The 21,115-nt window shown below is 32.2% G+C and overlaps 3 protein-coding genes across 3 annotated transcripts; 1 reads left to right on the forward strand and 2 right to left on the reverse strand.

The window, feature by feature from the left end:
• Positions 1–5,882: 5,882 nt before the first annotated feature.
• TRIADDRAFT_33914 (uncharacterized protein) lies at positions 5,883–10,163 on the forward strand (the record flags this gene model as incomplete). The annotated part of the gene is made up of 14 exons (XM_002118252.1): positions 5,883–6,015; positions 6,138–6,306; positions 7,121–7,175; positions 7,304–7,356; positions 7,618–7,650; positions 7,747–7,812; positions 7,971–8,043; positions 8,136–8,217; positions 8,740–8,790; positions 8,931–8,996; positions 9,296–9,351; positions 9,550–9,610; positions 9,707–9,836; positions 10,091–10,163. Coding segments are annotated over 14 exons (1,101 nt in total), but the record flags the coding sequence as incomplete, so codon positions are not given.
• A 2,120-nt stretch (positions 10,164–12,283) lies between these two features.
• On the reverse strand, positions 12,284–13,723 carry TRIADDRAFT_62342 (uncharacterized protein; the record flags this gene model as incomplete). Its single annotated transcript, XM_002118268.1, has 2 exons — positions 12,284–12,596; positions 13,362–13,723. The coding sequence occupies 2 exons, from the start codon at positions 13,721–13,723 to the stop codon at positions 12,284–12,286; spliced, it is 675 nt and encodes a 224-aa protein (XP_002118304.1).
• Positions 13,724–15,695: 1,972 nt separating this feature from the next.
• On the reverse strand, positions 15,696–18,755 carry TRIADDRAFT_1773 (uncharacterized protein; the record flags this gene model as incomplete). The annotated part of the gene is made up of 7 exons (XM_002118269.1): positions 15,696–16,090; positions 16,269–16,514; positions 16,597–16,782; positions 16,983–17,255; positions 17,353–17,577; positions 17,763–17,922; positions 18,705–18,755. Coding segments are annotated over 7 exons (1,536 nt in total), but the record flags the coding sequence as incomplete, so codon positions are not given.
• Positions 18,756–21,115: the final 2,360 nt, after the last annotated feature.

Genomic DNA, 21,115 nt, shown 5'->3' on the forward strand with positions numbered 1-21,115 from the left:
ATGACGTGAGATCCTAGTATGGCAGGCTTATTTGTTAGTTCTAATTATCAATATTGGAGACAATTTTGATACTTCACAATCGTACTTTACTGCTATGAGTTTCAACAATATTTGAACTGTCAGTATAATAACATTGTAAGACACTATCTTTAGATAAATAACACGTAAATATTATATATTTAAAAGCAAAGATGATTGAAAGAGATTACAGAATAAATCGCATAGCAATGCTACTCCTACTCATCTGATGTGACATCTGGTTATACGGTCAATAGAATCATCGACATATCTACTATACCTACCTATTGAATTTTCACGTTGAAACCCTTAATCTTTACAACTTAATATTAAAATTTAACGATCGATACATTACCAAAAGAGCAGGAACACTATTGCAATAGATTACCCCGGTGGGACTTGTGCTTGCGTTTCTAGTGAATGATAGGTCCTATTAACATTAGATTAATGCTTATTATAGCACGGATATCAATTATTGCTTATTGTAGCTAGCTCAGGTAAAGGTACATCCAATACCTGATACCCCATTCATCCCCTGTACCATTTGTTCTTTAATCATGCGTTTACTACTAGTAATCGAATAATGCAGTTATGTAGCTAATACTTTTTATCATGTTGCGCAACGGCTGTGTATAAGTAGAATCGCATCCTGAAGCAGCTTTAGCTAATACTTTTGTTTCAATTATTCAATCGATTTCACTAAAATGTAAATGCAAACAATGTACTATTTCAAATTGTATTAAATTCTCATCATCAAAGGCAATATTATTAAAAAAGAGAGACTATTTTTAATAAGTTTGACATTTAAAATCGTAAGCTTCATCTTTTCCCAAATACGATACGGATAACGTACAAAAGTGTAAAAAATATGAAGTATCATTCAATGGAATAAAGAGTTTAGGCAGGAATCGCTATGTAAATCACAACTAATGCTATGATCTATGGGCTTGATAATTGGAATTAAATGTGTTCATACGAAGAAATGCTTATTAGCAGTATTAAACTGTACCTTTGCTCTTAAGTAAAATAGAGTAACATTATTGTAACAAAATTGAGTGAGTTAGTTTATTGCTAACGCAATAGATATAAAATTATTAGACTAGATCTTAATTAGTACCGTACTAGTGGAGTTTCTTTATGTATTTATTTGGTCAATTGTTAGAGGCGAGTGATTCGATAACTAAACCAGTTTTAAGTACTGAAATTCACTCAAGATGCGATTACACAGCTATTACAGTAGATCGAGACTTTCCTGCGAGACTAGAAGTCTTAATTTAATCTAATATTGGAATACCGTTGATTGGCGTTAAAATTTTCAAGAACGTAAAGTTAAGACATTACATTCTAAAATACTGCACAGAAGTTAGGAGTATTTCTAGTAAGTGACAACTATTACACTGTTTTGCGAGGATATATTTTAATTCATATACAGCAAGAAACTTATCGATTTACGTGATAGAAATAATGCCTATAATGGGGTATAGATTAAGGTGACACTTTTGATACATTATTGAGCGCGGAAATACTGGAAAGTAAGCTGTTATTAATCAATTCAAAAGTGAAGTTGAAATTATTATTCGATAAATCGATAAGTGCAATATGCTTCATAAGAAGTTACTACTACTAATTATGTCTTTTCCTAAAAAAGTCATTAGGAATCTTATTTCAGTTATTAGAGATTCTAAGTGTTTATTTTACATGACTATATCTTCCTACTTACTCTAAATGAAAATTGATATCTCCAGAACAGAGAACTTAAGCAAATTTTGCAGTATTTTTATGCCTTAACTACATTAATAATAACGCTAAGCTGAGGCTGCTACAATAACTTAGTGTGTAATTAAAGAACGTTGCTATAGATTAGACATATATATAGCATGACTTATATTCATATCTAGGCCTTTGAACCATTTATAAGGCCGTAGATACTAAAGATAATTATTCCGTTCAACAATAGAAAATCATTGTTTAGATTCACAGCAGGTAACCGATTTACACTTTAATTTTTGCTTTTAACGAACAAAGCTCCTGCTTACTAACGCTACTATCTATTCATCCTTTTACTTCTTCCAAAAAATAAATTATTGTTATAGATATAGAAATACTTTGCCGTTGTTAGGACGAGATTGATTGAAAGCTACTCAGCAGGATAGATATAATTCGTCATTTATCCGTTGGGTTTTGTCTTTCTGCGTCTTACGTATGAATGAGATCAATAAGCCCATAATGTAGTAATTGTGTTGACGCTAAGACTATTTTTTTCTGTCTGACTATTATTCTTTCTCCTTATACATCCGTCAATCACATTTTAGACAATCGATATAGTGATTTGAGTCCAAACTGTCTTAGATTAAAAACGAAATCTCCATAAGTCTTTGTCATAACTCTGGCTAATAACAATACTAACTAAGTAAACAATACCATCATTTTTTCACTTTTACAACATGTCTACTTTGATCTTTACTTCGCTTAAGTATGTGGTAATTTTCTTGAAATTCATTTTTTGTTTAGTTTCATCATTATATTTGCAGCTGATAGATTTACACTTAAAAATATAAAGTGTAATATTTGCTTTATTAACGCAGGAAAAACCTCCAAGACAAGGCATCTGAAAATCAGCCTGTAAGGTTCTTTCGAAAACCACGTCAATTACCAATCAACTTTTTTTCTAAAGTAGGTTCAAGTTTCTAATATAAAGGATAAACAATTCCACTCCTTGTTGTATATAGTATCCAGCGCAGCGCACGTAGTTTTTATGGGCATACTGGGATGTAAACATTTGTTCCATTTTGGTTTCTAAGTGACCACTGCTTGCACCCTACGGTGGTGTCTGGCGACGTTGTCCTCATTTCCAATATTAAACGCTATAATTTTTCACGATAATTATAGTTTCCTACTAAAAACTCCGCGAAAAACCATTTTATAGCCGTAAATTTATCGTAGCGGAAAAAATTTATTTTACTTAAACGTTGTATCTTTACTCATCACCGTTTGTTTCTCGTCTTTTGAAGAATTCTTATGTAAGTTAATTACATAATTGAAAATCTGTCTAGTATAGAGAAGTTATTTTAAAAATTAGCTCAAAATTGTTCTAGAGATATTAGAATAATGATATGAAGCTTAAAATTGCAAGCAACGAATTATTTTAATTTCTTATATGGAAGCGATATAACATCTACCGATAAGAGTACATTGATTCAGTGTTTATCGTATTGATTTTCCCGTAATATAATTGGTAAAATTTCTTTCGTTAAAACTAACAAATTAGATCATATTATTTATTATTGGTTTACTTTGAAAACGGGCTTTGAAGCGAAAAAGTTTTCTTACCAATAGTGTAAATGTTGACATATTTCAGGAGTAACACAATTTCAATAGCTACAGTATTTCATATTCAACCATCTCTATTCATATATATATATCAATACTACTGCCAGGTTCTAGTAAATTCTTGATTAAAAAGTAAATATTTAATGGCAAATAGAAGGTACTGCAGAAATGGATAAATAATTTATATCAGCTCCTGCCATTTCTTTCAGACAAGACACTATTTGGCATTATCAAATTTTAGAGATTAACAGCCATATAGCGACGATTATAACTAATCTTTTAAGCAGGCGTGCGTTCTTCTTTCCTACTGTGTAATTTTATACTGAAAGATAGGGCAAGGCTATGGATTCGAAACTGCAGTGATTTTAAATCTTCACTGCTTCTTGAGAAATTCTTTCACCAGTAAATACAGTACTTTAATATAACATTCCTTGGTCCTTTAAATGAGATTTATTTTAAAAAAATGTAAGCCTTCGCTAGCTGAGCATAAACTTTTAACTAGAAGCCGTCTCTCTTCCCAATATAGTAGCAAATTCCATCATTTACTTTTATATTGTACATAATTACTGGTAGGTCTTCTTGACTATTAATAAAACGATGACATGAATTTTAAAAATACGTCTGAAGTGCTGGCACTGTACATTATTACGCTGTATGCATTTACATCACATTACATCTACTTTAGCTCTACCCGTAAACTGTGTCCATTATTGGAGATTTTTTAGCGTAAAAAATTTGTCCTTTTGAACATGATATCAGGTAAATAGTTTGAGCTTTAATCGTCGACTTAAAACAATGAACTTGTAAATACTGCCAATAAGAGGGTTAAAATTTATCTAATTTCTCCCTCTCCATGAAGTGTTAATATTAGCCTAAGTGCTATTAATTTTTCTAATTAGTGAGCCTTTAGCTTCTATTACATCCTTCAACCTTCACTAAGAACATCAAATTAACTGTTAATTATAACTATTAATAAGCAGAAAATCTTACTTTTGCTGCCAATTTTTGAAATATAAATGATAGCGCACACTGACTTTACAATACCAATCGTAAAATGAACTACTTATTCAATTTAGAGCAAAAGATTGACTTTTTACCTTCAATTAATAAAAAATTCTAAACATGAATACTATTTAAACAATATTTTCTTCACCATATAGCTGAGTAAACGAGCAAGCATAGACAGCGAACAGAAGGAACGGAAAGGCTTACCAACAGTATCAATAGCCGATAAACTAATCGTCAAAAGCATAAGTCAAGAGATTAACAATAAGTGTGCAAGAAAAGTTTCGAGAACACTATTAATGATTTTGGTCTAGCTATGTTTTATTTGTTCTAACAATGATTTTTCTTATTAAGTCAAGCTAACGATATGACGAAAGGAAATCGAAAAGACGAAAAGGTATGAATGCAGTCTGTATTCTGTATTTTCATTGTTTAACCTTCTCCGAAATTTACTGATAATTTGCTCGTAACACTCCTACAATAATTAAAATTACATGATACAACAGAATCATATATGGATTCTAGTTTTATTTAAAGTTGATTCTGTAGTTTTTAGTAATCAGAGAAATAGACTTAAGTTAAAACCTTTTTGAATAAAATGTTAACTTACAATATTTAATTAATAAGTAATAAAAGAAAATTAGCAAATAGAGTAATATTTGTAATGGCTACACATAGTTCTGCCGTAAATTTTAACTAAAAGCATGTAATTGTGATTAACTCGATTAATAGCATAAATCACGGTTCCAGTGGACAATTGTTAGATCCAAATTTCTATCGTAAAGTAAATGCTATGTTACAATAGCATGATTATGCACTAGATAACTCTCCCTGTATTATTTCAATTAGCATAGAAATGGTGTTACCTCTGCTAATTAATTATCAACTCTGATTGTTTTTATATAACAATTATACAGGAGAAGATTGGATTACCTGTGATAAGGGATAGTAAGGTAAGTCTAAAGATTTAAATATGATAGTAGTAACTCAACGATTAAAATCGATAACATCCAACAGTCTTCAAATTACTTATCACTTTTTTGAACGTTATTAGCTAACGGCAAGCAGCGAAGGCTTAAACTCTAATGATTCACACGCCGCTAGGTAATGTCTTGACAAATTTTGGGTAATTGCACGTTAATACAGACTATCTAAGGATTTATAGCGATATTAGCACAAATTGTGCTCCTGCTTCGTTTCGCTTCACTTATATTTTCTATAATATTAAAATTCTGATCTATTTTTATTCTATGTTAGCAATACTGGCAAACCCGGTAGTGGTAGAGTTCCCAGTCTACCGATAGATCAGAACGAAGACAGAGAAGCATTAACACCAGATTGTGAGTTTTTAAGTGAATCATGGTTTCTGTTTATGATAATTTTACGTTGTAGAGTTTTAAACATGAAGTAAAGAGCATGCCATTTTATTCATTTAATAGCAATTGTTTTTATTAAAAATCTTTAATATTTCTCATCATGAAGTAACTGATGCTTGTTAATAAATGTTGTCTAATTAATTTTTGTTTAAAGATTGTCTGAAAAATTTTGGTGACAAATTAACGCGTTTAGAAGAAACAGAAATCATGGACTACCCTAAAATTTGGTTTTTAGGTCCAGAAGCCCGCAAAGTTCAGGGAGTGGAAGGGGGGCCCAATAATAATGGTACTGTTTAGTTATGATTAATGAGCTTGGTAATATATTAGAAGCCGGCTTAAAGCAATTTATTATTATTAAATAATTTCACTTGGGGTAACACAAAAAATTTACTGGTTATATATATTTAGGATATGATGATAATGACGGAAACTATTTGAGAGTATTACATGATCATTTAGCATATCGATATGAGATTATAGAACTACTGGGTAAAGGATCATTCGGCCAAGTCGTTAAAGTACTGGATCATAAAACGAATACAATTGTAGCCATAAAGATTATTGTCAATAAAAGAAAGTAAGTTGGAGAAAAGTCTGAATGAAATGAATTGTATCAAACTATTATTATATTAGCCAGTTCCTTATTGTGCTGTAATAACACATTGGATTCCATTGATAATATTCATTGTATTGAGCTTGGTTGCGAAATTTGTTGCAGTACCTGATGTTATACTACGGACAATGATATATTTTAAAATTTACTTTCCAATCCATAGTAATATTGTGCTCCTATTCAGAGTTATTTCTTGTTTATAATTAGTTAAGAAGATAAATACTGAACAACTAGTGATGCAACAAGTGCTGGCAATAATTTAGCCCTAAATTATGTTAAGAAGTATCTAACCTGACTTAGACCGACAAAACATCCTTAACCTATCGTTATTTTTTGAATGATACGGCACAAAATAGTAAGGAATAATGTAGTGCTATGCAGTCTGCTAATTTTTTATTTATTAATAGGGCTATTAACTTTGTAGATAAGGCTTAGAATAAGAATCTTAAGTTGTCACAAGATTACAAACAGAATGCATGCCATTACCATCTTTACTTCAAAGTTTAATCTAATAGGTTAATTTCCTTCTAATTGTACTCAGTAGAGCTGAAGAAACATGTGGAATCGTAAAATATCTATTAAATAAATATCATTAGTTACGTTACAGTAGGTATCTAAATAATTATATGGGTACTTAGTGACAATCCTTCCAATATCTAATAATGATGCTTTAAACTTAAGTTGCCTTTAATATTTAAGTTACTATGTACATATTCTATAGCTGGACTGTATAAAATGATCAGATCTGAGCATTTATTAATATTTTAAAATCTTACAGGTTTCATAGGCAAGCATTGGTTGAACTAAAAATACTAGATATTCTTCGCAAAAGTGTAAGCTCATATTGTAAACGGTTAGATAGGACGAGCTTGTTATTGCGGTACTAATATAGAATGGTGCCGGCTTTATTGGATGAGAAAGCATTCTTCCGACATACTTTCTTTATTCCCGATCATTACAGGATAGAGAAGGAAATTGTAATGTAATACACATGAAAGAATACTTTTTCTTCAGGTAACGTAAAAATTATATAAGAAATCCGATTTTAGGTTGTAATAATGGGATATTAGAAATTTAGTATTTCAAATATAGATTCATTTAACAATGCTGTTAGTAAAATACTACCGTCCCATATCAAATCATCATCACCTTAGCTACCATAGATTAAAACTCAAATTTATCGCTAATCTAACAGTTTAGATTGTCAATAATAGTATCGAAGACAGTAACAGTTTTATGCACTTATTAAATTTTAGTTTAATCTCTTTCTTTTAGGAAGCATGTCTGTATCACATTTGAACTGCTAGGGTAAAGATATTCATACCGCTCATCTTAATTTTGCTAGATTAATTATATTGCAGAAAAGTATCAGCCTAACATTAAATAACCTTTCTTGTGTCGCAGGATGAATCTATACGAAATGATTCAGAAAAATAATTTCAGAGGCTTTAGCATGGAAGTGGTTAGACGGTGCGTAGGGCATTACTTATTGTTAAGAATTACAGTTGTTAACATCTAAAGTATTGAAATTTTCGAACCATTTTATATATTTATCGATTAGATAAGAAATATTAAATTAAAATTTAAATTGATATAGAATTTATAAGATTATTTTTTGGGTTCAATAGACTTGCAATATCTATCTTAAATTGCATGCGGTTACTGCAGAGAGAACGAATCATTCACTGCGATTTAAAGCCAGTAAGTTTCGGAAGTGGATATATTGTTATCAATTAAAGATCTTTGAATTCTTGTAACTGAATTGCCATATTTTAATTATTATAAAATATTAGGAAAATATTCTATTATCGAAACGGAGTAAAGTGGACATTAAAGTTATCGATTTTGGATCCAGCTGCTTCGAAGATAAAATCGGTAATAGCATAAAATACGAATTGTATTATCATGGCATGTACCAGCTTTATAATTATGACTTGTGGCCAAAAGTTTGGGGGTGGTTCAAAATTTTATTTAAAATTAGAAAGACTAAATGGTGTTTAATTTTTATTCTGATGAAATTACGATAGCAGCTCTTTAATGAAATTAGTATTATAGAATTAGGTAAGATTGAGTGGAATGAGAGGCAGTCGTCTTGTTAAAGTAGCGGTTATTCTATGTTTACAGGCAAAATTTGTTCTTCTTAATGTAAGGACTTTGCTTAGTTAATGTTTCGAATAGAATTTTGGTCATTCAGCTATTTTTTCGCGGTTGTGTAAAGATTAAGGGCGAAATATTATATAGTCTGGCCCAAAGAAGTCTCTAACTGTATTAATGTTGGTATATTGCGAGAGGATCCGACTACTAGTTATTTTCTTCATTGTAATATTGGAGTTTGAAGCAATCTCAAATCAATGCTCTAAGATTTTTGTTTATTTTGAATTTATTGCTTGTTTATAGTCTACAAATACATCCAAAGTCGCTACTACCGTGCACCGGAAGTGATCTTAGGTAAGCTAGGTTGTCTTATTAACGTACAATACATTTGCAAATGCTGATATATTTGGCTGTACGAAGTGAATATTCTATATTTGCTTGTACAGGCTGATAAAATTAATTTTCCTTAATGATTTGCTGTTAACATAAACTAGGGATCCGATATAATTTAGCCATTGATATGTGGAGTTTGGGCTGTATACTTGCGGAGTTATATTCAGGTTAAAGTAAAGCTTTAATTAATCTTATTTAGGTTACTTTAAATTTTTACGTTTGATCAGATATAAATAAGTTGCATTGTTGTACTTATTTCAATGCTGATAAATGCAGGAATTACATAATTAGGAACTTTACTACATAGTAACTATCTACTCTAATGCTATGTTATAGTTTGTAAACTAAGCTGAAATCAGGAGATTGTCTTACTGGACTCATAATTAATATATAGTAATTCTATATTCTTTAATTAACTTATCGGAAATGAAAAATGTTACTTATGATACCGTTAATTTTATATTAGGTGTCCCAATGTTCCCTGGTGAAAACGAAGCAGAACAACTCGCATTAATGATGGAGGTAGCCAAAATTATGAATTTAAGAATCTTATGTTTAAATTATTTTCCTAAATTTCGTTTAGGGTATTAGATAGTTTGTATCGCTTAGAAATTATTTGATCAGGTCTAAAACGTATCATATAAACCTAAAATTATAATCCGCGATGAATAAGGGACCTGACAAATTTTAAAGTAATCGGTTTGTAATAATAACTACTAGATGCTTGGCATACCTCCTCGTGAGATCCTAATCAATCGTGATCGGAAAGCATGCTTTTTTGGTTAGTATTAAAAATAATTGATAGGAATTACTTCACTTTACAAATCATTTATGACAGTGAACATACAAAAATTGAAAATATTGCTCTTGATTCTAGACTCAAAAGGTAATCCCAAGAATATTGTTAATTCAAGAGGAAAGACTCATTGGCCAAATAGTAAGAGACTATGTAACGTGTTAAAATGCCACGATGAACTGTTCTTAAACTTTTTGGAGAAATGTTTCGTGTAAGTGAATTGGTATACTTTCGTATATCATATGAAAGCTAGCAATAATAATGTCAATCAAGGAAGGATTTTAACATTACGAATTTTTGTAGCTTTCTAGAGTATTTCATAGCTAATCATTGAACTAAACTTAGTATATTTATTTATTGTAGCATAAGATATTTTAACTCAAGTTTTCAAATAATTAGAGGTTTACACACATATGCTTGGCTTACTCAATCTCTTATAGTATGCTATTAATAATAAAATTTTAGCTGGAATCCGCTGTATCGCATGAAACCCGATGAAGCTTGGGAACATCCGTGGATTCAAGCGGTATGGCATTAGTTGTAATTATTAATACCTGACCCACATTTGAAGTTCACTACATAAGTAGACGTATTTGAAATTAAATATTTATCGAATACCTAAATTAGGGCATGAAATCATCTAAAAGCAATAGTAAGTCGCTGATATCTAGCAAATTTAGTACACGTGGCTTAATGGGCAGTAAGAAGCATCGCTCTCATCATGGTAGTCTTAAGAAGAAAACAAATGATGTTCATTATACGCACGATAAAGCATCCCAAGAGAATTTACGATACGTATATGAAGATTCGAAGAATAAATCTGCACATGATGGCTATAATAAGCCCAATGAGGTTGATGTTACATTGCCGCCTATTCAATAGAATGAAAACTTGCAAACCCTTTAAATTCTGGAAATGTCTGTAATATCTGGAATTAACTTAAACACAAAAACTGTGTATTAATGATATACTCTGTAGGATGTCTTGAGAGTCAGAATTTCCAATTCGCTATGGTATCAAGTCCTCTTCCAGTTTGAGATATCACACAAACAATAATTCTAATTATCTATCATGAATTTTATGACCTTGTAATCTATCTAGACCGTATATTTCACTCCACTAAATCATGCTTATTTATATTTCTTTAGTAAAATTTACCACTAGAATTTGTTCAATTACTGTAGCGTTTATTACTTTTGTGTAGAAGTAGAATTCGAGTGAATGGCTTCCTCTCAAAAAGTATATTTTCCCCCTAGTTTAGTAGATTCTGTTATATTTATGATAGCTTTAAATTATGTCTGAAACTTTATATCATGTAAATTGAATATTTTAAGACGATAATCAGTATTTTTAATGATTGATTCGAGCTCTAGCAATTCATATACTTATAGAACCATGCATATTGTAGCGCTTAATGTAACACAAGAAGTCATAAATGAAATTCTATTTAAAAATTTCACTATTGTGCATATTTATGTATACCAACGTTAGTGACGAATGTAAGTCATAACTTCATATGATATGTGTAGACTGTATCTTGCCAGATTTACAATTCCGGCATAAACGTATTCAGGAAATATCATTGGTTGTATTTGCTCATATTAACAGATTTTACATTGAATAAAATACATACAAAACGAGTGGTATATAAATTTATTGTGTATTGATAACTACTATGAATGTTTCGGGCGTTGCTGAACACTTACAAATATTATGCAATATATAAATATTACAATATTATGCAAAAGTTAACACATTTACCAATGAAAATATTTAGCATTCAGCAGCAGTGATTAATTAGTGAATGACTTTTGATACCTTGTTAGCTTTAGTTACTTTGCGTAAAAAATTTAATTTATTGACTATAGTTTAATTGATAGTACTGTTACTTTTTTTCAACTCTTTCATCATACCGATAGATCTCATTTCCAAAGATATCTTTGTTTACTTTTTAAGATACATGCTACATCAGAATTACATCAATCTCAACGCATGAAAAACAGCATGAAGCATACCCGTTAGCAAGAGCAAGAGTAACTTTGATGGATTCTTCCTTACTAGTTACGTATAGGTACTAAGTAAGACGGGACTAGAAGAACAGTGCAAATACTACCGTTAAAGTATCAAACTTTTATAAAGTCAAAGGATAAAGCATAAGAGGAATAGTTATTACTATACCTTTATGGATAGGTAAAGTAGCGTATATTCTAAAACATATAGCAATTGCGCCGAAATATAAAATAAAATAGTCCTTTAATAACTCCTAAGTTCTCAAATTCAAAGTAACGTAATTACTCACTTAAGGTGCATTAGCGGATTAGCACGCAGTAAATTACTGCTTTCTAAAAATTGACATGTACGAAGCGACAACCAGGACAAAAATCTAAGTCGATTTTTATAGGCATTCAGTACAATGAAATCTTGCTAATTTTGCAGTTACTAGTCGTAAAAGTTTACATGTTTACAATCACAGCCAGTGAGTGTATATACGGTATATATGAGATATCAAGGCGGATTTTTCCCTTTATTTTAAACCCTTATACGTAGATATTATATATACAAATGTGCTACTACAACAATTCACAAAGAAATAATTAGTAGATAATTAACTATCCTGGGTATTTAATCTACTATCGGTGACATTTCATTCTAAATTTGTTACAGCTGCAACTTTTTCCTGTAGACATATCCTAAAGCCAGAATCGAAGAAATGCATAATGCCATTCCCGTTATGCTTCCAAAGATGCCACTAGCTTCATTATTTTTCACCTTCCTTTCCAATAGTCTCATTCTTTCTTCTTGATCTCTTAATCGTAAGTACAAGTTAATAAGTTTATCATCGTTTCTCAGTTGCATAAATTCTTGATAACTAATCTGGTCATCTGATTCGTTATCCTCCATTTCTGAAGTTTCTGCAGCAGTCACTTCTTCTGGAGCCTGGGATTCTTCTATCACACTGTTAGTGGAGATTCTAATTCAGATATAAAAATTTATCATTTTCGTCAATAACACATTAAATGGTACAAATTGATTTACAGTTGATTTGAGTGTAATTTTTATGAACTACACGTACATCATCATACTAGAATAAAGGTACATTTAAATCTAAGCAATCTATTGCACAACACATCGAGGGTTATTTTTTATCCTAAACTGTACAATACCATATGGATAAGACGATTACTGCAATGAAATGTAAGAAATTCTTCGATATCAGGAAAGTAAATTATCAGTAACACATAATGTTGACTTTAAAACTAGAAGTTTGATTCTTCCGATACAACATTTACTAAACAGTATTTACTATTTGTGATAAGCTGGAGGCGTGAGGAGCATTTGCTATCGAATTTTATAAATTGTATCGTATGTTAATATGTAAAAACTGACTGATTTTTGTAATCCTACTGAATTTAACCATGGTGCTTAATTGATAGATTTCCACTTGTTGATAATAAGACGAGTCTAGAGCCGATAGGCTTACTGTACTTATTTTATCACACACCCATCCTAATATCGTATTATTATAATAACAGTTTTTAATCCTACGTTGTACTAGTTATAACATTAATATTATTTTCAGAAAAGCGTTGCAATGATAGCTTATATAAGATCGGTTTTTGGGGGGCGGGGCGGAGGGGAAATTGTCCTTTGAGAGACTTCTGTTAATGATCAAATGCCATCTATCAAGGTTGCATCCATCTAAAGTACATCATGGCGCAATTTATAGTATACTTACTTATCATCTGGCACATTTTGATTATTACTGGGCATACTGGCACTTTCAGACTTATACCACATCGGCTTCTTCTGATATGTTCTACTTTCATTGATAGTTAATTTACTTGGTACAGTTTCATAGTTATCACTGCTGATATCATTTATTCGATGGGTAACTTCAAATTCACTTATGTCACCATGAAGGTATTTTTGAGTAAAATCGTTATCTTCCTTACGTTTACCAGAATACGAAATCGACTCCGGCATCGTCATCATTGGGTAAAAACTATTACTGCTTTCTTCACTTAGATCGCCGGTACCATTGCTTGAATTATTATCAAAGGCCAACTGGTCTGGCAAGTTCATCTCGTTACTGTCCATCATTTCACTGCCAATAAAATTCCCAAGCGAGATGATCGCGCAATCCTTATGGCAGCAGTTGTAGCTTGTTGTACTGTACTGTACAGTACTACAACGGTAGAATTTGCTCTCTACTCGGTAGCAATTCTTGTTCACAACTGTACAGATTCTGCTCAGTTCCCTTTTGGGCCACTGTAGGTCTTACAGTACTGTACAGTACAGTACAGCTACAGTATACAGTACACTACAGTACAGTACTGTACAGTACCCTACAGTGACACAGTGTACTGTACAGTACAGTATAGTACAGTACAGTATACTGTACGGATACGGTAGTGTTGCCTTAATTGTAAAGACTATAATCTTGGGTGCCAAGAATCCTTCAGTAATAAATGATAGTAAATCTCTGACTATCTCGTCTACATCATCTGTGACGCTATAATTATACCATAGTATTCGGTCGTTGGAACTGAATTATTTGGTGATATAGCTAATCTCGCCTCTTTTAAGTTACTAAGTGGCGTTCTCCGCAAGGATTGGCGTGTGTAGACTACTTTGTCACTAGTGGTGTGTGACATGTATAATTCTATTTCTTTCAAGTTTCTCGTACAAACTATCAGTTGCTGTTACATGGACGGTCGCTCCAACCATTTTATAAGTCACGTCGTAATACCAATCTTAAAGTACTGTACTGTGTACAGTACTGTAATGTAGAATGCACTGTACTGTAGATCCAAGTCTGAAAGTGACTCAAAAGTGGACAGTACTGTACAGTACTGTAAGATAGAACTGTACAAACTACAGTACTGTATAGTAGTACAGTACAAGCAATATGGCAGCATGTAAAAATGTCTCAGATTCCTTGCTGAAATATTGCCATAGAGGGTTCAACTCTAGACTGTGAGAAATTGAGTAGTTCATGATTCGACAATTCGGAAATAGATTCGATACTTTTGATTGCAAGTTGCAATACTGCAGCACTCTAACAGAATATCTCTGGTGATAGTCTTCCTCTACATTATTCGGGATATTTTAGCAAGAAATCCGTGATCATATGCTTTATACGAAACTGAATCAGTCAAGCACTGTAATTGTACGATCATACAGTATTGTATGTAGAACTATGACGAATAATTAATCTATAATGTGCACTTTGTCTATTTATACTGTATGTATATATAAATAAAATTGACTAAACATTTCTTCTTTTAAATATTAAACTATTCGGAGTCATAGTACATTTAGCAAAATTGGCTTGATATTTATTATCAAATAATTTAGTAGTAGCGATTACACATCGATAAAAGGTTAACTAACTAGAGAGTATAATTTTTATTACATCACACATTAATACATTATATGCAGCTTAATGCTGATGTGTGAGAGAGCATTCAGTCTTACAGTTTCAGCAACATGAGAATAATATCTTGAGTAAAATCCTACCTGCGATGCAGTAATTCAATATGAGTTGATGATATTTGCGAGTTGAAGAGGTAGAATAAAGACATTTATATAGACTGTGTTTATTAAGCTAAAAATAGTGCAAAGAGAATATTTGTAATCTGCTTATGAAAAGCAATTGCTGTAATATCTCGATAGCGACCTGAAAATTATTTTAAAAAACATTTTTAAAGATATTTAAGCAATTGCCGATTTTTATACCATGTTTTTATTTACTAAACTATTAAAACATCGATCGTTTTACAAGATTTAGTGATCATTGAGTAGGCAAGAATAGAAATGGTCCATTCGTACGGACTATTTAAGTTCGGAAAATGATACAATTCGGCACTTAAATACCGTTAAAAATCTGGATTCAAAATTATACAGTAGTAACTTTAGATACATGTTTCTGTTCTGTAGGTTTTCGCAATTTAATAGAAGCAGCTGGAAGCTCATTATTATCAACGGTTGCAGCAATGCCCTCCTTTCTATTACATACATTCTCATCATCACTTTCTGCTACAGCATGTAATGCACCACCAAATTTGACCTTAAAGGCGAATGTTATGTATACTAACAAGCTTAAAATAATAAACGTAACGGATACAAGAATTAAGATCCAAAACGTATCAATTTGAGGTAGAATTAAGACAAGAACAAATTGAATTAGGTCTAGAATGTTATTGAGAGCGTCTTGAACACCACCAACGATACCACGTTCAGCCTCACTAACGTGTTCTTGGAATAATTGTGTAGTACTCAAATCATACATCCACAAGCCGGTTCGTGAGCAAACTATTCCAATCATAAATAAAATGATTGAGATCGATGGCACTAAGCTATCGCAGTTTACGCTGTAAAAATAAAAAAGATGGCATATTAACATATAAATAGCATATCTAGAAAATATTATCACAACGGTTAAAATTTTACCGATAGGAATTGCTTGCTGCCGAGTTGTTTGTCAGTGAACAGTTTGTACTATTTAGGTCTAATGATTAAAGAAACAGTAATGACTGTGTGTCAAGTTTGCAAATATTTTGAAATACTTCATAAGAAAAGGTTGCCGTTCACAATGTAAAAACAAAGGAAAAGAAAGTTTAAATTAATTGTAGTTAATAACCATCAGTTACTTTCTTCTTACCTATGATAGTTGGCTGATAAAGTGAGCTGCCTGGTGTAAATACTGATGCTACGCAAAACATCAATGCTGATATTTGCAGTAAGAGTGATATGAGACCTGTCTTTACAAGTCCCATTCGATTTCGTAGAACTTGAAAAATATAGGTGCCTAAGACTCCAAAAATAGCTCCAGCTGCGCGAGCTAAGCTAACAAAACCTTCGGAAATACCTCGAGCATATATATAGCCTTACATGAAAAGTAATAATATAATCAGGACAATACTTGATGAAAAACATGCAACATTATACTAATCATGAGAAAAAAATACCTGTTGTTACTACATTAAATCCCAATACTGTCAAGTACAGAATTGCCAATGAAACTCCAGCTCTAGTAACATCTTGCTGCATAAAAGTATACCAGCCCCGCTTTAGAGACACAAAAGATGATACGATACGTTCAAGGGTGCATCCAGCCGATTTAACTTTTTCTACTTCTTCCGGCTGTCCATTTTCTATAAGAATGTGCGAAAAATGAGATCGGTCAAGTTGTTATAATAGCTAAGATATTAAAAATAATCAGTGCACTATTATGAGAGACTATTTACACTTGTAACTCATTAAGGAATTCAGCTGAGTTTGCTTTAAACGTATTTCAGGTGCAGTATCGTAATACTTCCAATATCAAATAGAAAAAATGTACTACAAAAAATACCTTCCTCTATTTTGGTACCCTGCTGTTCTGATTCTGTTCCATCCGCAGTATTACATTGTTCAGCGTCTGTACTTTTCAATTTAATGGCCAGACGTGGTACTTTCAAGTATATTTTTATAAATACGTAATACTCGATGATAAAAGAGATTACATTCCAAGCCCCAATAAAGATTGCTCCGACTAGCATTGAAGAAAAATCAATTAGCTGACCAACAGCTATTGGAGCCACAATAGCACAGACTAGATCAATTCGTCTCATCTTGGCATTAAGATCTACATCAAATACGAATTAAATAACAGCGAAAAAATTATGTTAATATTAGATGATGGTATACATAGAAAATTAGCGAATTCTTATAAAACTTTTCACCTGCTAGAGCAGATTTACTGCCAACAGAAATAACAACGATCCAATCTCGAGTGATTGCAATTTTATGTGTGATACTTGCTAGATTGGCAAGTGTTCCAGTAGTGATTAAGACTACTTGTAAAACAACAGTGACGGTCGCTGATACTTTAACTTCTAGAAGGACCAAGTAGACGCCAGCAGAAGCAATTACCAGAAAATTCTGAGAAGCTAGCGTGATTTTCACAACTAAATAATAATAAAAATACAGTTAAATATCAGATAGTAAAATCAGAAATGATTTGTCAATACATCAAAAAGAAATTCTCAGTCTGTTTATGCTATAACTGTTAGAGTGAGCATGGAATGGAGGGAGACACAGCGACTTTGCTTATCTTATTCAATAAATTATAGTTACCAGAAAGTGGACTTACCACGAAGCCTATCACTAGAATCTACCCAGTCACCAAAAACAGGTGCAAAAACAATCGCCGTAATCGCAAGCGTTAGTCCATAAATAGCCGTCAGTAATAGTGAAGTAATATTTAGTCTAACCAAGAATAGACCCACTACAAACACCCACATACGATCTCCCTAAAAGTAAATGAAAGAATGAATTATATGTAGAAAGTCGATTATTGAGAAGATTATGATTAGATTCTACGATAGAACAGTTACGTAGCATAGCAGGGTAGCTAATGCACTAGGTTTTACACTTTGTATCCACTAAAAGTATAGAGTATTTTAAGAAAGGTCAAAATGAAATAAGGAAATTAATTTCATATTGTGTATAAATTTATAGACTATGAACTGTTAATAATTAATTAGTGCAGTGTATATTTTCGTTTGGTTATTAAAAGATATGGCATACTAGATGGATAATAACTAGAAGTACTGTGTATATCTTTGGGATGTGTGCATTAGTACATATTTGGATCCGGGACGAATGCACTGATCCATACACGTCCGTCTACTAATAAGGATTGGGGACACAGAATCTATACGATAATAACAAGTTGCTGAAAATAGAAAATTACAAGCCGACAACAACGAAAATAGAATGGGATTATGAACTAATTTACGTAGTTAATATCAGATGCATTAATCGGATCTAAGCTTTGCAGTATGGCATAATCGTTGCTATTAGCGTTAAAAGATCATGATGTGATTATAATGCAATTAATGCACTGCCCAGATGCTTGAATAATGAAAGATAGCTACATGTTCTATCTGTTGGTTGCGAATGTTTAAAAGTACGCCCAGTGACATGGTGCTACTCTAAAGCTAGCGAATATTATTAATTCATCAAAGCGGTATTAGAGCAGTAAATAGAGTATATGATGACAGAGCTTTTTAACTACAGCAATTTTACTTACCCAAGATGACAAAAAATGACCAATGCATATTAAAGTGGTTGGAGATGTTAAAGTTTTTTTCAATTTCTGCAAGTTAGGTAAGGCAAGCATACTTGGCAACTTACTTCATCAGCGTTAATTGACGGGTACTAAAGTTTTATTGCGGTATACTCAACAATCGAGAAGTTCTGCTGGAAAAGTATTTTACAAAAGTTCGACAATATGCTGTACTTACACACTTCACAGTCGCATTGATGATCATATTCAATTGCTTTTAAGCACCAATTTGCCAATCAAAATATGACTGTGCTGCATTAATAACAGAGGCTATTTTACGTATACATTAATTAATTATGAATGCATAATATTAAAATGCTACTAACTGATTAAGCGTAAAATTATCTTAAAAATATGGGCAACAGTTGATAACAATTTGCAATTAAGTGTAAGTAAGTAAAGCAAAGAATTGAGAGAAAGGAGAAAGATAAGCTATGCGTCATGCTCTACCACGTCAAATCTACAAAATGAATCAAACAGGAAGGCTAAAATTATGAACTTTATGATTATCCAATACGAAGCAAAATGCCATTATAAAATTATACAAGCACGTCCTATCGATCGATTAAGCCTAATTATGGTACAATAACGAGTTTGATATCAGATACTTCTTAAATAGATAGCCCATTTTTACATGCAAGTGCTCACCTAGTATCTACCTTTCGATAATAACAATTAATTAGCAGTTGTCTAAAGGGTATAATGCGTATATGCAGTAGAATTTGTTCGTCATTCAGTCGTAGGCTATATTCAGTGCATATTAAATGATTATCTCTTTCTAATTTTAGACTTCAAATTGCATTCATTCAATCCAATAGCAATAACAGCGTACATAGAAAGCGTACAATAAATTGCATGCCGGTCCACAAGGCTTGAATATGTACCTATTACAGTAATCCCCAACCTATTCGTCGTTGTCGATTATATGATTATTATCAGTAGTAGGCTGATAAACGTCCCCAATAGTTCGGTAGAAAGGCTGCTTGGCGAATACTACTTGCACGTTAACCTAGCTACAACTGTCGGTAGTTTAGCATTGGGATAAAAGACATTCGCAAGACGTTAGAATTGGTAGTGGAGACTTTCCCTACTGTACTGTACACTGTACACTGTACAGTACTGTAGTGTACAGCACACTACAGTACAGTAGAGGCTCTTTGACACAGTGCATCTGTTACCAGTACAGTACATGTACTGTACTGTATGACAGGTTGACAGCAATGATGGCCATGACGCATTTGCCTTAATTTTTTTTTTTTAACTTTCTACCGGTCGTACAGTAGAGTAGGGAGTATAGTAGGTGACAGATAGTTTGTATTAGAAGTAGAAACTTGAAAGAAATAAAACTACTCAATACTGCAATAGAAAGTAATAAAATCATCAAAATCCAATTGCTAAAGGTTATAATAATCTGTCTGTGTGGAATATGAGCCAAATTTAAAATATCTTTCTTCAAAATTGAAAGATACAATTTCTAATTTAAGGTAACATGAGTGTGTATGTACTGTACAATACATTGTTTCTTTTCAACCGTTTTTGAACTCTTCAGTACAGTATAGTGTAATTTTAGAGGTCTCGCCACGCCTCTGTAATACTGATCTTACAGTACTGTACGCAGTACTGTACATTCGATTTCAAATTTTTGCATCAATTTGTACAGTACAAAATTGATCGCAAATGCATGGATTTAATATCTGTACATTGGTGCTATGTAGATTTTTAAAGTCGATTTAATTTTAGTACAGTGAACAAGTTGAGGTCTTGGTGGTTGTGTTTAGCTAACTTAGTTTTAATATCACCTGACCTCAATCGCTGTAAAGAAGGGTTCCCATTTTTACTAGAGAGAAAATGGAAAGGATCGATGTAATTCGACGCAGACCACCGTAAATGTTTCAAAGTCGAAAAACCGACAGTGTTCACAGTACTCGAAATTAGAGTCTTCTTTCCAATACTGCACATCCTGTTTTAATTAATATACCGGTGACGAAGTGGCCACTAAATAGAGGTAGGTATGTGCTAGTAATGCAGCAGTGATTTTAGTTAGTGGCTAGAACTTGGTGAAAGACAACGTCATAATCTGTTGAAGAGACGATGAATAAGCTTTTAATTTAACTACGTAATTACGCATACATTTCGAGTGTATTTTATTCGCGTGGACAATTCTAGTTAGAGCACGTACACTAGTACCCTAGTTAACTAACTTATAGCAACTCGTTAAAATGATAACTGTCTACCTAGTGTACGTAAAACGCTGTAGCCACAGTTTTGGAATGATGTAGTACGCGTAAATCAATAGAATTGCAGTTAAGATCGTCGTGTACAATTTCGGTAAATGAATAATTAATTATAATATAATAACTTTCAAAATTGATAGT

The sequence above is a fragment of the Trichoplax adhaerens genome, genomic scaffold (assembly GCF_000150275.1).
Source record: "Trichoplax adhaerens TRIADscaffold_41 genomic scaffold, whole genome shotgun sequence".
Classification (NCBI taxonomy): domain Eukaryota; kingdom Metazoa; phylum Placozoa; class Uniplacotomia; order Trichoplacea; family Trichoplacidae; genus Trichoplax; species Trichoplax adhaerens.